The 15,431-nt window shown below is 36.0% G+C and overlaps 1 protein-coding gene across 6 annotated transcripts in view; it reads right to left on the bottom strand.

The window, feature by feature from the left end:
• Positions 1-15,431, bottom strand: part of mRpL37 (mitochondrial ribosomal protein L37) — an 81,827-nt gene that overhangs the window by 41,029 nt on the left and 25,367 nt on the right. For all 6 annotated transcript variants that reach the window (XM_076454150.1, XM_076454145.1, XM_076454146.1 and 3 more), the window contains 2 exons: positions 14,861-14,976; positions 2,851-3,085 (listed from right to left, as the gene is read on the bottom strand). In XM_076454150.1, coding sequence (XP_076310265.1) covers positions 2,851-3,085; positions 14,861-14,976 — 351 coding nt within the window. The remainder of the gene's footprint in view (positions 1-2,850; positions 3,086-14,860; positions 14,977-15,431) is intronic.

Here is a 15,431-nt window from a genome sequence, read left to right as displayed (position 1 = left end):
GGATATAATCTACCTCTTCCAGTCTAAGAGAGCATAGCATTATGTATTTATATTTGAAATTATATAATATCATTTTATTGGATGCTCATTTTAATAGAAATATATTGTATACTGTTATTTTAAGGTATCACCTGACCTACCAGTTTAAAATACCACTGCCCATCAGCTTATATAGTGTATTTTACTTCACAGAAACAAGTGCATATGATACCACAGGGAATGCACCAGAACAACAATTGACTAGAGTGAAAGAAAATTAACCATGTTTCTTGACAAACATCTCATTCCCAAAACTTCACAAACATGCATATGTGAAAAAAATTGTTGGTGAAATTAGAATTTTCACATTACAAACTAAAGTTAGAAAATCTATGTATCGTAAAGCAAAATTGTAAGTTTGTCTGTCTGCTAACTCTGTCCAGTATGATGGAGAGTAAAATTATATTTTTCAGAAAAACACCAACATCTTAAGAAGGAAGCTTCATACAAAAAGAGATACACATTTGAAACATTTGTTTAATATGCAACACATAATGAAGTCCACTTCATTAATTTCTGATTACTGAGGGTAATGAATGTTTTTGAAATGAAAAATTAAAACTTTTGAAGAACTCTGGTAAAACTAAATTTTGGCATCACTGAAAAATCATTCAAAAATTTTCCTTACTTAAAAACATATTTCTGATAGATGCTCATCATTCACACATAAATCTATCTTCCTCATAAATCTCCCTTGGTGATTTGTAAGCTATTAACCATTAAACAATTCCCACCTAATTTCTCCAGATTTTATTTGAATTGGGCTACTGCATGATTACATCACCCTCTACCAACAGAAGAGCAACACACATCAATGTACAATCACTCCCTGTAAGCACTTGCACTCATAAATCTTCATCCAAGACAAGGAAACCTAAGGTTCACCAAAAATGGGAAGGATGGGTGGAAATGTGCATGAAAGCATTTACCAAAAAAATAAATTTTAAGGAAAGGAAAATGTTAACTTCCCAGGTGATACATAACTATTAACAAGAAAATTAGAACATCATATTGAAATAGTAGAGGGACAAGTGCAAAATTTACCTTAATAAACTCCCTTCAAAAAGCATTAAAGGGAAACCCAATGAGGGCAACACCCAATGGTAGAGGTTCCACAGGGGTAACCTGCAAGAGACTTCATCTCTTATTTTCAATGCACACCCTCTGTTAAAATTTGAAAAAATGAAAAGGTAAACAAGCCCATGTGTTGCAGGTATGAGCAGGATAAGATCATGGCATTCTGAGTACTTTCATAAAAAGAGATCAGAGAGCCAATATGTTCGACATGGTTCGGATGTTTCAGAGTGCACACAGCACTCATCTCAACTCTGGCTACAGGAATCACTGATGCATATTATTCTAAAGTCTACCATTAGATTCTTGAACTAATACCAACTGTGGTAAAAGAGCAAGATATGTTAAAGTATGCATTGATACAACTGAAAAGTCATCCCCTGCAGAAAGAGGTCACGATTTGTTCGTAAATATGCAAGTGTTCACCTTAACTAAACTGGAATTGATTACAAATTGGAGAAAAAACCCCAACCATTTTCACCTTAGGACCAGGAAGCAAAAAAGAAAAGCAACTTCCATTCTGACAGCCCAAGCAAAACATGTGCAGACTCAGTACACAACCCAAACCAGGTAACATTGGAAATTGTCATCTGGTCCGTGGTTGAGGAGGATCCCTACTAACAACATGGGTAATCATGTGTCTCTTTTACACTAGACCACCTGGAAATCAACATCTGGCCATGGTAATATGAAAGACAAAGGCATGTTCTTGATATAATTATAAGAGAGGTGATCTATACTGCACTGACAGTGTCACCATCACCACCCCATATCTTACTGATTGGCATCCTTTATTTAGCTCTCAACTGTAAGGTTCAAATTAGAGGGTTCCCCATGGTCCACTACTCCAGAAGTTAAAAAACTTGCAAGGGCATCCCTTCCTCTAATTGAAGAAAATGGGGAAAGAAGAATTCACAGTAGGTAACAATTATTAACATTAGTAACATTATTATGCAGTAGCACAATCATGAGAAAATTTGTGACTAAAGTGAGAGTTGCCTGAAGGCTAGTGGAATATGAATTTCCAAGCAGATACAGGTAAAAAATAGCTTTCTTTGTTCAGAAGTACATCACCACAGAAATTATTTAAAAATTGTTAAAAACTCAACAAATCAGTAAAGATATATTTGTGTATAAAGTGAATAAATTAGATATAATTATATAAGAAGTCAAATCAGAAGTATTCAATTACTGCATAATTATCAGACATAATCCTCAACAGAAATAAATATGATCTTGGGTAACTTTGAGGTGAAATATATAGGTATATTAAAATTTAAAAAGTACTGTCAATTGACACAGTCTACATTTCAGAAAATTTAAGTAAAATAAACTAATATACACTTTTACATTAAGCATAAATTAATTAGAATTTATTTCATTTATTAGGACTTCACGATAATTCATTTTTTGTTTATTTTTATATATAAAGTCAAAATTACAATGCGATTTATCAATAACAATTGTATAATTTTCCTGCATTTTCATAATAATTTTTCTTTAGAAAATATATTTTTAGTCTTTATTTGAATAAATTAATATTAACCAATGTTAATATGTATCCAGACTATTAATAGCAAAATGTTTCCAATGGAAAAATAGCAAGAATATTTTTATTTGTACCTATTTCTAATAATAAAATATTATTAGATATGTACTAGTAATATGTACAGAGTTTTATGTTTCTAATTTACAACAATAAGTAAATTATTTAAAAGTTAATTAACAGTAACTAACACTTTTCTTGCATGTGGTATTCCATATTCTCGAAGAAAGACAATGCCTGGATTTTTTCTGTCGATCTTTTCCGGAAGTTTAACCTGAGTTGCATCCCAAACTAATGCTTCCATTATTGATCGTTGCACAAGGTCATTGTTTGTCATTTCTAATGCAATAGGTAGCATGTTCTTCACATCCAGTGGCAAGCCACTGTATGATATTGTTTTTGTAAGGTGCAAGATGTGTTTTTCTCCTGAGAAGGAAGAAGCAATTAAAACAATATTATCTTTGTTTAACAGTAACTTACACCCTAATAAAAATTATAATAGCAATGTTTATGTAAATCTTACAATCATCACCATATCCAGTAAGTAAGGCAAATATGCTGGATCTTAATTTATTTGATTCTGATTAAGTTCCTTTTGTAAGAATAAAGTTTCATTTGTAAAGAAAATCTGTCTTTCTAAAATTTTAGGTACTCACTGTAAGCACGTGCCTTTTTCTACAACTCTGTTCCTAACTATACAAAAATAAGCTTAAGTTAGAATGCTCTGTATTTTCTGTGAGTTAACACTACCATAATCAAACTGATATGCAGTTAAGAATCAAACAGTTTAACATGTTAACACAACAAGTTTAGTAATGGTTTCATGTATGAAAATCACCTTAAATGTGAGTTTCTCATAACTTGAACATATTAAATTTAAAATACTTGATAAAAAATTCCAAAGATATTTCTGAATAACTAAAACATGTTAATATTTTCTTTCAATGGAGATGCATTTTTGATAATTATTTCTTCTCAAAGAATAGCTTTTCCTAATTTGTACTGTCCTCCACATATGAAAATATTTGCTCACCACTATCTTGAAACTCTCAATTATCCTCAAATATATTCATGTAAGGCAGCTGCATGATAGCATGCACATGAGCATGCAACAACCCTTCACCAATAGGAGTGCAATACAACTCCTAACACAGCTGACTCACTCTATGCAAATTATCCCAACTTCATTTCAAGATTAAGCAACAGCAAAGGAAATAACTGAAATAGGGAAAAAAAGAGCATGAAGTGTGAGGAGAAGTAATAATCTATCAGAACTACATTTTTATTGTAAGAAAATGTTAACCTCCAAAATAATATCTTACCTCATTTCACAGAATAACTAGAATCCTACTCTGGACCAATGTCACAGTAAAAAGAAGATCACCTTCAGAAAATGTCTAGAAAAATCCCATGAAGTACATAAATGAAGAGTATGTAAAACATACTTGAAAGTGTCTACACCACTTTTGAGCCAGGTATACTCTTTGCCCATGAAAATGATGTGGCATAAGAACTGTGGATACATAGGTGGGACCCCATAAATTAAATGAAGGGATTTCTAGTATAGAGTGGATAGGGTGTGGCACAGCACAAGGGAGAGTTCAACCTCAACCAACACCAGCAGGAACATGATAGGAATATCAGACCTATGGTAGGAAGAGGATCCTCAACCATTTACTTCAGACACAGAAATTGGAAGGGAAGAAGATCATCCATTCCAAGGACCTGCATCATCATGTGTGCTTATCCAATACAACAAAGAAAAAGTGCAAAGGCATAGAATATGATACTTAGGTCCAAATCAGAAAGGTTGGTAGAAAGAAAACAATGGTAAAGGTGGAAAGAATGAAACAATAGGTTTAGAACCAGAGAAGTAAAGACATATTAAAATCTCTTGAAATAGAAAGTGGCAAACAAGGCCAAACAATAACTAGCAATGCTGAATGTTGAAATACCCTTGCTGAAAAGATTTCAGTAGTGGGAGAGTAGAGCATGATGGAGAAGAACTAGGATGAGGAGACTAACAGCAGTATACATACCACTTATGTTGGTAAACTGATATGGGAAAAGGAAGAAGAAAAAGGAAAATGATGGAAGCAACCTGCAGAGAAAGTGTTTCATCTGCCAAGGGACTGGAGAAAAGCTACATACGAAGATGGAGTGTTGGAATAGAAGGATGTAACATGCCTGAATAAGGTTCTCCAAGACGTGTGTGTGAGAAAGGAAAAAATAGAGGAGGGGTCATTAGCTGGTTGGTTGGTTGATTTAGTGTTTTATGGCACAAAGCAGCTTGGTTATCTGCACCAAACATCTTCCAAAAAGTTAAAAGTAAATTTAGTAAAATTCATAAAAGAAAATTAAGGTAAAACAAAGTTTAAAAAAACAAAAATCATAGTCTACAATGCCAAAAGAAAAACTACAGTAATTCAAGTTAGAAAGGACTTTCTGTAGCATAACTGTAATAATCATAACTCACCAGGAAGATTAACAGGTAAGTACAATAACCACTGTCAGTCACCTGAAGTTGGCCTTTCCAGTCCTGGTTCTGAGTTATTTGACATTATAGCCATTTTCAAAAAGTAAAGTAACAAAAAGGTTTTTAAAGACATAGAGCAAAATTATTATACTAACTCGCCAGGATGACTAACATGTAGTTCAAACAGCAGTGTTAGTCACCTGAAGTTGGCCTTTCCATTCCTGATTACGAGTTATTTAATGTTACAGCCAGTTTCTAATTTCAAATCAAACTAGATGAACTGTGATTTTTAAAAGGGAACCACATTAAAAAGGTGTAAAGTATAAATTAAAAAACTTAGATGGCATTAAAAAGATTAATACCTTTAAAAAAACTAAAAACACTACCAAAGTGGACAGTGTCACCATCACCAATAACACTGTCTGACATTATGGACAAACCTTGGGACAGAACATGCTTAAAATAGTGCAGTCATTGAGAGTCGTAATGATGGCAAGAAAGTGAAGAGTAGTTTATTGTGAAATACATGTTACACAAACTACACACTGGTGCACCAGTTCCAGATAAAAAAAAAAACGATGAGTTAAAAAACTGTGATCAATGCGTAGTCTAGTTAAAACAACTTCCTCTTTCTGATCCTTATGGAAGCAAGACGGCCAAAGTACAATATAAGGTTTTATTTGGAAAAGCTTGTTTTTGCATTGCTCACTCCAAGTCGACTGCCAGCTGGCATGGAGCCGAGTCTTGAATACAGGACCATAGTCCATGTATGGTACAGACACAGCAGTGATAGTGTCAGAGCAGATAGACTTAGCTGCAGTATCAGCAAGCTCATTCTCAGGAATACCAATGTGGCCTGGTATCCAGAAAAACCAGATAAAGTAGATGTTAAAGAGAAACAGACCAGTTGGTTTTGAATATCAGCAAGAACAGGGTGTGAACCAAGATGAAGCAATTCCAAGACCAGTAGAAAACTAAGCGAGTCATTATAAATAGTGCAGTTTGAGCACTGCTTAACCTTTATGTGATCCAGGACAAGAGAGAAGGCATACAGAAGGCAGCGAACACAGGAGCTGTAGAGGGGATTCTGTGCACAACCACCGAACCACAACAAACCATGGCAGAGCCCACACAGTCACCCAATTTTGAACCATCTGTATAAATAGGAAAGGAAGAATGGTTTGAAAGATGTTCAGCAAATAGCAGACAGTATTTCCAATCAGGAGTGTCTCCTTTTCTCAGATGACTTAAAGATAGGTCACAATTGGGGACAAAAAGAAGCCATGGTGGGATTGGCTGACCAGTGGATATGGCAATGTTATCCAAGGACAGACACAATTCATACAACTACGCCTGGATACGAAAACCAAAAGGAGCAATGTCAGACCTTCTGGTCTGAAAAAGCATGGCCCATTGAGAAAGGAAAACACAACCCCAGATGGGATGCTTTGGTAAGAAACGAAGTTTCAAAGCATACAGTAAAGACAGTTGCAAACAGCAGAGGTACAAAGAAGGTTCATGAGACTATGTATAAGCTCTTAATTGGGGAAGTGCAGAAAGACCCAGTGCAGAGCCAAAGTCCTTGATGATGAATAGGGTCTAGCTTCTTTAAAGCCGATGGTCTGGCAAGAGTGATCCACAGTAGAGTTTCAATCAAACAAGAGCACGATATATCTTTAACATAGAACATCAATCCGTTCCCCAAGTGGTGGAAGAGAGGACATGGAGAATGTTCAGTGGTCTTGTAGATTTGACCCGTAGCTGCTTGATGTGTGGTATAAAGGTCAGCTTATGGTCAAAAATAAGCCCCAAGAACTTATTCTCAGGGACCACAGGCAGCACAACTTCACCGATACGGAGTTCAGGATCAGCATAAATACTCCATTGGTGCCAAAAGTGCATGCAAATGGTTTTAGACAGAGAGAATGTAAAGCTGTTTGCTGTGGTTCACTTCAGTAAACAACTGAGAGCAGTCTGTAGCCGCCACTCAATATACCTAATATTCGATGACTGACATGCGATGTGAAAGTCATCAATACAGAGCCCATTTGCAACAGTGAGTTGTTCAGTGATGGCATTAATTTTTATACTGAAAAGTGTGACACTCAGAACACAGCCCTGAAAGATTCCAAGTTCCTGCAGAAAAGAACGGGAAAGTGTTAAACCCACAGGAACTCAAAATCTCCTGTCCATTAAAAAAATTTTAATAAAAATGTGCAAATGGCCATGTAACCCATATATATGGAGGTCTCACAAAATGCCATACCTCCATGTTGTATCATAAACCTTCTCTATGCCAAAGAATATTGATACAAAATGTTGTCATTTGAGAAAGTCAAATCAGGTGGTCCATGGTGGAGCACTGTTGTCGAAACCCACACTGGGTGGGCAAGAAAAAGGTTGTTTGATTCGAGGAACCAAACAAGACGAGCATTAACCATCCTCTCTGAGGTCTTACAGAGACAGCTCGTCAAAGCAATTGAACAGTAGTTTGAGGGAATCTTGAGATCCTTCCCAGGCTTGGAGAAAGGTAGGACAATAGCCTGGTGCCAGGCATCAGGAAAAACATATTCCTGCCAGATCCAGTTAAAAACAATCAGAAGAATAGAGAGAGAAGCAGGAGATAGATGGTGTAGCATCTCATAGCATATATCAGGTCCAACCAATGCACTGCCAGACCGATGAAGGGCCAGTTGAAGTTCCACCAGTGTAAAGGGACGATTATAGTCATAGAGACAATCAACTTGAAAGGAAAGAGGTGATTGCTCTGCCCAAGTCTTGATGGTTAAGAAGGTGTAAGAAGAAGCAGAAGCGCTAGATACCTGGCAAAAGCTTTCACCTAGAGTACTGGTGATGCTCCAAGTATCAGCTACTTCCTGGCCATCAGAGAGCAAGATCGAGAGGGAGACAGAGTTATATTGCCCACTGACCTTTCGAATCTTGACCCATACGACTTTGGAACTGGTGAAAGAAGATATGCTAGTTGTGAACTTAATCCAAGATTCCTTCTGACTTTGAGATCTTACCCATCGAGCATGTGCACAAACACGAATGGCTACGGCCTCCAAGGGTGTGTCGAGTGGCAAAGACAGGATGGGCACATGCTGATTAACCAACAGTACCACCCCTCCATGCACTCGTCCATCACACAGCCTGTCATTTCTGTATAAAGAAAACTGCCAAAAGATGACTGTATTGGCAGGTTTCAGAAATGTTTCCTGTAAGGAAAGACAAACAGGATGGTAGGAAGCAATCAGGGTTTTGATGTCATCCAGATTAGAACGTAAACCTTGGCAGTTCCATTGTATCAGGGTGGCCATTTTTATTTATGTGTAGACAAATTGAATAGAGAACCATTCTCTTTACAACCACATTTTTTTTTCCCTGACTGTCCCTATTCAAGAGAGGTCTATCAACCTGCATGGATCCTGCCCTGGGTCAATTGGGCCTGTCTTTGCTGTTGGAAGAGGATTCCAGAGACTGAGGACATGAATAAATACCGTATTTTCCGGTTAATAAGCCGAATCGCCGAATAAGCTGAGGCCAATTTTCAGCTCTGAAAATGAGGGTTTTTGCTTATTACCGCCCAATAAACTGAAGCCATTTTTAAGAAGTGACAAGTTTCTTCAAAATGATTTCTTAGTCTTGTTTCAGCATCAGCATGCATGTTGTGTGTGATCATTGGCGTTCTGTAGTAAAGCAGAACGTATCGTATTGAGACAGAGATGGAATCAATATGTCATTCGTTATTGGCTCTACTCACTGTAATTAGGTAACCAATGAAATTCCAGAAACAACGTTTCACTGTAGTCTTAACGTGCTTTGCTGATGGGACAAAATTACCGCCTATGGTAATTTTCAAAAGAAAAACATTTCCTAAGAAGAAGAAATTTCGAAAGAAGATCGGCCAATAAGCCGACCCCCCCAAATCCCAAAAAGAAATTCGGCTTATCAGGTCAAAAGAAGAAGATTTAGGGCCAGAAATTCGGCTTATTAGGCGGAAAATATGGTAATTGTTTTGCATCTTGAGGTGAGAGAAGAAGATGTATCCAAAGGAAATGCCTGTGCCTGGAACCAAAGGATGTAAATCTTGGGATTTGGTGAAATGTATATTAGGGACAGATAGAGGTGTTGAAGTTGATTCATCAACTTTTTTAACCATGGAGGTCAAAAGACTTAATTTGTTTGGAGAATGATTCTTTAGAAGGCACAGAGAGATCTTTCTGCATTCCCACAGTAGTTGTGGAATGAAGTGCAGCAGCATACGTCTGAGATGAGGTGGTGGACAGCAATTTTCAAGCCTTAGGATAGGTAATGTCATGAATCATTTTCAAATGCTCACCTTTTTTTCTTCCAAACATTTAGGGTAAGAACAAAAGTAGGACGGGTGAGAGCCACTGCAATTGATGCAATGAAGGTCCATTTCACACTCATAGGAATCATGGTCTTTGCCACTGCAATAAGCACACATCAAGAAACCACAACACAACATCTTTGAGTGACCGAACCGTTGGCACTGGAAACATCGAATGTATGGCCGTACTATGCAATTAAGATAACCTGCTTTGATGGTGGCAGGCAGACATGGTGACGTAAATGTGAGAATGAGGACATTGGTCGGCACCACAATTCCATCTTTTCGAGTGGAGACACGCCTCACTGCAGAAACTCCATGGGTGGAGAAACCAGTGAGAATCTCTGACTCTGGGATGTTCTTCAAATCCCTCTCAACAATAACTCCTCATGATGAATTCAAAGTTGCATGAGGTGTAACCTCAATAGGTATATCCTCAATTGCCTTTGAATGCAAAAGAAGTTCACTGTGTTGAGATGTGGATGTTTCCACCCACGTCACCAGATCTAAGCTTCTTTACTGACTTTGGAGAGCCAGCAAGTCCCTCTCGTCCCTTCTGAATGAAAAAGGGAGAAGACATTTGTCTTAAAGGTTTGTCTGAAAGTGAATGCAATATAAGAAAATTAGTTACAACAGGTGGTACAGATGGTGAGGATTGCTGCTCAGAATCTTCAAGACATGGTCGTTTACCTGTAGACTGTTTTTTCACTATTTTATTACAATTTTTAATTGGAGTATCCATAATAAAAAGAAGGAAATGTTGATGCCCACTGACCCCAATCACCATAGAGCCCTAGGAGGGGATGCACTACAATGTCAAACAAGGACACTACAGCAATGCCAGGGTTTCATGAGCACTATACCCATCACCAGCATCAGATATAATGTCCACAATACCTGTTGAGAACATCCAACACTGGTACTTGATTGATCCTAGCCCAAGTTGGCCAGCCAACTGACCCAAAGGGGGGCCACCCCAAAGCTGCCCATCTACAGGAATTCAAGGTCAAAGTGGTGTGTTAGGGTTGGACCCCTCAACCACCAGAATCCTCTTCTCCCCTTCACCAGAATCCTCTTCTCCCCTTCATGGGTTGCCACACATGGCAAACATGTGGGTGGATGTTTAGATCCCAAAGGAGGTAAACTGAAAGAACAGAATCTTCCCTGGCAGGTCCCCTCACCAAATACAGGAATACACACAGAAGTAGAAACCACAGATGCATTGGCAAAAGTTTGCAACCAAGAAGAAGCATCATGGAGCGAGTTGTATGGTAATAAAGATACAAGAAAAAGATAGATGGGAGAAAATGCACAGAGATAAAAACTACCTAATCCTGACTGTGGACATCAACAACCACGGATGAAGGATGTTAAAGATAAAAATCTTAAAAGCTTGGAATTCAGGTGGATGGCAAAAGCATACAGTTCAGGAATACCACACAGAGAACACACTTGTGAAGAAAAAAAAGCAGAAAAATGGAAACTAGATTCAAAGAACACAAAAAAAAAAATACCTTCACACATTTTTGAACACTGCAAATCAAATAAACACAATATAACCATAGAAAACACACAGATAATAAGAATGGAAACATATATAAGCAGATGCAAAATCAAAGAAGCTCTACTTATCCAACAACTAAAACCAAAATTAAACACCTTTATACCCATACAAATTAATAACCTAACATCCAACTGCAATGCACCCTACAATCCTGTACCTGTTTATGCTCTCATCCCTAAGATGTGTCCAGCAACAGTCAGCTGCAAACTCTCTCTTTGTTAATCTGAAGGTGACCTAGGAAGGTCTAAATGTTGTTCTCTGCTTATCAATAAAAGTGTTAATACACATACCAGCCATTCTGAGATACAATAACTTCCAAGTCTCGGGGTAAGAATTGTTAACTATTCTCAAACATTGTATCTCTTTCTCCACCAACTTAGGGCAAGATTGGTAGTAAAAAGGGGTGGGAACCAATACAAAAAAGCACAGTGAGGGTCTAATTCATATTCCCAAGCATCCTGTTCTTTACCACCACAATAAGCAAACATGACAGAACCACAACTAGATATTTTCAAATGATTAAACCACTGACACTGGGAACATTTGTGAAGGTTGGGAATATATGACTGTACCTTACAGTTTAGATATCCTGCTTTGACAGCTACAGGTGGATGTTGCAATTCAAACATAAAAATTTGAACATCAGTAAGCAGAATAATCCCATCCTTACAAATGGAGAAATGTCACACTACAAAAACTCCTTGACTGAAGAAACCAGCGAGAATCTCCGACTCAGGTATGTTCTTCAGATAATTCTCAACAATAAGTTGTCATGAATAATTCAAAGTAACATGGGGAGTAGCCTCAATGGATATGTACCTAATGGCTTTCATATTCAAGAAGAGTTTAGTGTGTTTCCACCAAGATATCCCCAGATTGTCGCTTCCTGTCTGACTTTCGAAAGTAAGCAAGCCTCTCTAATCCCTTCTGAAGAAAAAAAAAAAAAAAGATATTTGCCCTAAAGATTTGTCAGATAAGAAAAAAAAACAGAAAACAAAATACAGGATCAAAAGGAGTTGAAGGTCAGTGATCAGAGATGTAGTCATTTATCAATGAATTGTGTTTTTACTATTTTCTTTTTCTTCAATAGGTGAATCCATAATAAAAGGAGATAGATTCAGTGCTCATTGACCCCATTCACCTTATAGTCCCACAAGGGGATGTACTACATTACTTAACAAGGACAATGCAGCATCACCAGGATTTCATGAACACTATACCAAAACATCAGCATCACACACAACATCCACAACACTAATTTAGAAAACCCAATAGTGGTACTCGGTTGACCCTTGCCCAACAGGACCAGCCAACTGGCACTGGGGGACCACCCCAAAGTCAACTGCCTACAGGATTTCAAGGCCAAAATAGCATGTTGGGATTGGATCCCTCAACCATCAGGATCCTTTCTTCCCATGTGGGTGGACATTCAGATCCCAGTTGAGGTAAACTGAAAATACAGAACCTTTTCTAGCAGAATCCCTCACCACGTACAGATATCCATACCAAGATGAAATTAGGCAGAAAAAAGAAAAAGCACCTTGATTTATGGATAACGTTATAATTCACTAATCATAAAAAAACACTTATTCTGTAGTTGATCCTATCTTATACGACTCATTTACATACCAGTTATTTCTAAGCTATTTTTATTCCATCTTATAAACATAACAGACATAATTGTGATGGATGGGTCAGGCTTATATGAATCATTATTCTTTTTTAAATAAAATGTTTTTTCTGAAGTGAGATTTAAATAGAATGCAAACAAGATTTATTATTACACATCATGGTTTTCACATATTTGCAATGTTTTTGCTTTACAAATGTATTTTTTGTCCCGGCATTATGCATTTTTTCAATCTTTTGTGTGCAAAATTCTGTAAATAATACTAAGTAAAGACTGGTTGTATCTCAAAATGATCAAAGTGTATCTTCAATTAGTAAACTACAAACAAATAATGCATGATATCAAGCAAATATGACACACAGTAGCTCTTAGCAGTATAGATTTGCTGACAACGATAGCAAGTGTCCCCTGAATGTGAAGGAAGCTACTTATAACCAGCCATGTTCATGTCTGTCTGTTACTGGGTGACATGCAGTTCTTAGAAAGTTCACAAGAAAAAGCACACAAATACACTTATTCTACCTGAAAGAGGCTGATTCACTTTTTTCGTCCTGCATTCTGTGGGACAGTGCTTTTCATAATGTATTATAAATCACGAAAATCTTCACTTACTAATGGTAAATTTACAGTCTTTGAGCTCACTTGTTAGTACATATGTAGAAACATTTCTGTTGTTGTGATACTAATACTGCTTTCGGCATCAAGTTTATGCCACATTTTTTCTTGACTTACTGACTGATTATGAGGGCAATGAACAATCTAGTTGCTTACAGTTTTAATAAAATTTGATTAATTAGCACTGTACGTTTATCCCATATTCCATGCCTACATGTAAATCTTAACATTTGACATTTTACTGAAAATTTATCTCATTTTAAAATTTAATAGTATGTCAATAAGGTTTGGAAATTGTCTAATTTTCCAAAAATTTACCAGCCAATCATCACATGATCATATCATTAAGTGTATAAAGTACACAACTATTTAACTTCATTGCAAAATATGCCTAGAATGCTAGCAAGATTGCCGACACTGTTTGTAAGTTAGGCCTAAGTGACTCAATCTATTTTCACTGTGCTGCAAAAAACCATTGTCTACAAAGATCTTTTGTGATGTATGCATGCATGGCAACAGCCTTGACAACCATGCAACATTGATGTGATTTGTTGACAAGCTTTTCAAGGCAACTTTAAAAATGGTTTTGTACCATGTGATGCACTACTAGCCAATCATGACAGAGAGTTCAGGCTAGGAATATAATAATGTAAATTGGTTGCCAAATGTTTATCAGATTTTTCCGTGTTAAACTAATTTGTTTCCTATAATCAGCATATTATAATACAATACTGTAATGACAGTTGAAATAAATTTTTAAATAACTCAAAATGTGGAAACACTAAAGCTACATTCTTTGATAAAGAAACAAACCTAAACAACTTTCTGCAGAAATTAAAGCTTTTACATTTCGAATATTAGAACAAAGAAGAAAATGGGAACTATTTCACTACTAAATTTTACAAGTTTGACTTCATTTTTCTGTGTATGTACATCTCCATAAGAATAAGTGCAGAATGTCCACTGACAAAGTTTCAAGTATTTGCATTCATTAATATTTCAGTTTTTTAATCCACCACAATTTTATTTACTGTGAATTAAATGAATTGGCATTTATTTATCCTTTTCGTTAAAATTAGAAGTGCATTCATTATAAAATGTCTTACCATTGTAACCATGCCATTTCAAAAGCAAAAAATAATGCCATTAACAATAAGGGTATCAAACTGATGTAGCAGTACATTTTATTTTGTGAGCAAAAACACAAGTACATTTAATTAACTACACTAATTGCCAAGATGACTTAGTTTCACCTTAAGTGCATAGCTTACTCTGATTGAAAGTTATTATTATTATTATTATTATTTCTTAATTGCCTTTTAGTACTATAAAAATAAGCAACAAATATTAAAATACAAATCAATAATAAAGCTGAAAAAAATGAAGATTTCTTCCAAGGTTGCTGTAAGCAACTATACCTAAACTGCTCAATTAAAAGTTTATCCTTAAAATGTTTGATACTTGAATGGATTTTGTCATAAGAAAAAAAATTATACAGAAGAAAATGCAGTACTGTAAAAATCCTAAACAATACCCTAAATACTGTTCAAACCAAAATGTACCTTCAACTAATCTTGTATTTCGATTTATTAATAACACAGAGTTTTCCTTCCAGTCAGGATGATTTTCATTCTTTCTGAAACGTGCTGGTTCACAAAAAGGTTCAGGTAGGTTATTTCTAGAAAATAATAAAAGAAAATCTAATTTACATGGTATTGAAAACACAATATCTAGATGTCAAAATGACAAAAATTGAAATATTAATAATTTAGACTTAAAGAACTTTACTTCTGTTGCTGTAATGTGAATAGTGCTTCACTACTGGATGATAATCAAACTTACAGTAAATTAAATTATTTAGTTTACTGTACTATAAATAAGCCTCACAAAATTATTGTATTGCTACTATCACCATCCTTTGATTAAGAGTAACTTACTTGACTGCACAAGTTTAAGTATGTTAAAACACTCAAAAATAAAAATTTCCATTCATACTTTTAAAAACAAAAATGATATTCAACTGAGTACATCATATAGAACTGTATCTTTAGACATGCCAGTATTATGTGATATACAAACTCAGTCTGGAAATCTATAAGTACAGCACAAATGAAGCAGATATAATGGTTATGA

This window comes from Tachypleus tridentatus, chromosome 9, assembly GCF_004210375.1.
Source record: "Tachypleus tridentatus isolate NWPU-2018 chromosome 9, ASM421037v1, whole genome shotgun sequence".
NCBI lineage: Eukaryota > Metazoa > Arthropoda > Merostomata > Xiphosura > Limulidae > Tachypleus > Tachypleus tridentatus.
The sequence above is the reverse complement of the archived record's forward strand: the minus strand, read 5'-3'. Positions and strand labels throughout refer to the sequence as shown.